Genomic DNA, 1,223 nt, shown 5'->3' on the forward strand with positions numbered 1-1,223 from the left:
GGCCCGTGGGGGCGACCTGCAGCCACCCGGCGAGCGCCCCCCGCCGCCCCTGCGGGGGCGCCGCCTCTGGCCGGCCTCTGCCTGCAAGCCTGCAAACCCCTCCCCTCCCCTCGCCACACATGCATCTGTGTCCCACGCCTGCGTTTTACCACCACCACCACTGCAGTCTGGCAGCCTCACTGCAGGCCCATGCATGTGTCTGCCCTGTGTCCCTCCCAGTCTGCCCCACACCACACCACACACACACACACCTCCCGCCCCTGCGTGCCCCCTCCACTCCCCCCCTGCCTCCCCCATGCAGTCTGGCGGCTTCACCACCGACATCCTCACCTCACTCGACCCAGAGGCTCTGCTGGGCGGCTTCGGGGCGGGAGGTGCGCACACACGGGCGCCCGCGCCCGCCTTGCACATGCCCACCCGCCTGCCCGCCTGCCAAGCCTGCCCAGCCTGCCCAGCCTGCCGCCTCGGCCATGCCAGCCCGCCTGCACACCTGCAGCCTGGGGCCCCACCCCCACACCTTGCCTTCCTTCCCAGCCCGCCGCGCCTGCCCGTCTGCCCTCCCTGCCCTCACCACCACCACCAACACCACCACCACCGCCATGAATGCACGTGCACACACATGCAGGCGGCGGCATGAGCGCCGACGACATCAAGGCGGCCATGCAGGCGGCCGAGGACGAGGGAGACGTGGCGGCGGCGGCGGCGGTGGAGCGCGAGGCGGCGGCGGAGATGGACGAGTTCATGAAGGTGCGGTATGGGCGGGCAGTACGGGTGGTACACGGGGCGGTACATGAGCTGCACGAGGGGCGGCGCACCTTGTCTCAGCAACATTTTTTTTTAATAGAAAGAAGCGGCATCAATAAATACAACAATAGCAGGGCGTGCGGAGGCTGCAAGCTGCCTGGTTGAAAACGTGCTGCTCCTCCCCCTTCTCCTTCACCACCCTCCCCCGATGCCCCTCCCTCCTCCTCCCCCCTCACCAACCATTCCGTACAACGCCTGCCCCTCCCTCCCGCTCCTCCACTCCCTCCCTGCAGGAGCCCGCACCGCTGGCCTCGGAGGCCGGCGACGGCGGCGACGACACCACCACCCGAGACAGCGGCGCTGGGGGGCCGGCCGGTGCCGCCGCCGGCGCGGCCGCCACCTCAGCCGAGCCGCGGGCCTCGGGGGCTGCGGGCGGGGGCGGGGCGGGGGCGGAGGGGGAGGAGGATGAGGTGATGCGC

The 1,223-nt window shown here is 71.0% G+C and overlaps 1 protein-coding gene across 1 annotated transcript in view; it reads left to right on the forward strand.

Annotated features, from left to right (window-relative positions):
• Window positions 1-293: 293 nt before the first annotated feature.
• Window positions 294-1,223, forward strand: part of CHLNCDRAFT_59462 (hypothetical protein) — a gene marked incomplete at both ends in the record, with an annotated part of 4,223 nt that continues 3,293 nt past the window's right edge. Inside the window, 3 exons of the mRNA XM_005842733.1 lie at window positions 294-374; window positions 626-747; window positions 1,038-1,214. Coding sequence (XP_005842795.1) covers window positions 296-374; window positions 626-747; window positions 1,038-1,214 — 378 coding nt within the window. The remainder of the gene's footprint in view (window positions 375-625; window positions 748-1,037; window positions 1,215-1,223) is intronic.

This window comes from Chlorella variabilis (assembly GCF_000147415.1).
Source record: "Chlorella variabilis unplaced genomic scaffold CHLNCscaffold_47, whole genome shotgun sequence".
Classification (NCBI taxonomy): Eukaryota; Viridiplantae; Chlorophyta; class Trebouxiophyceae; order Chlorellales; family Chlorellaceae; genus Chlorella; species Chlorella variabilis.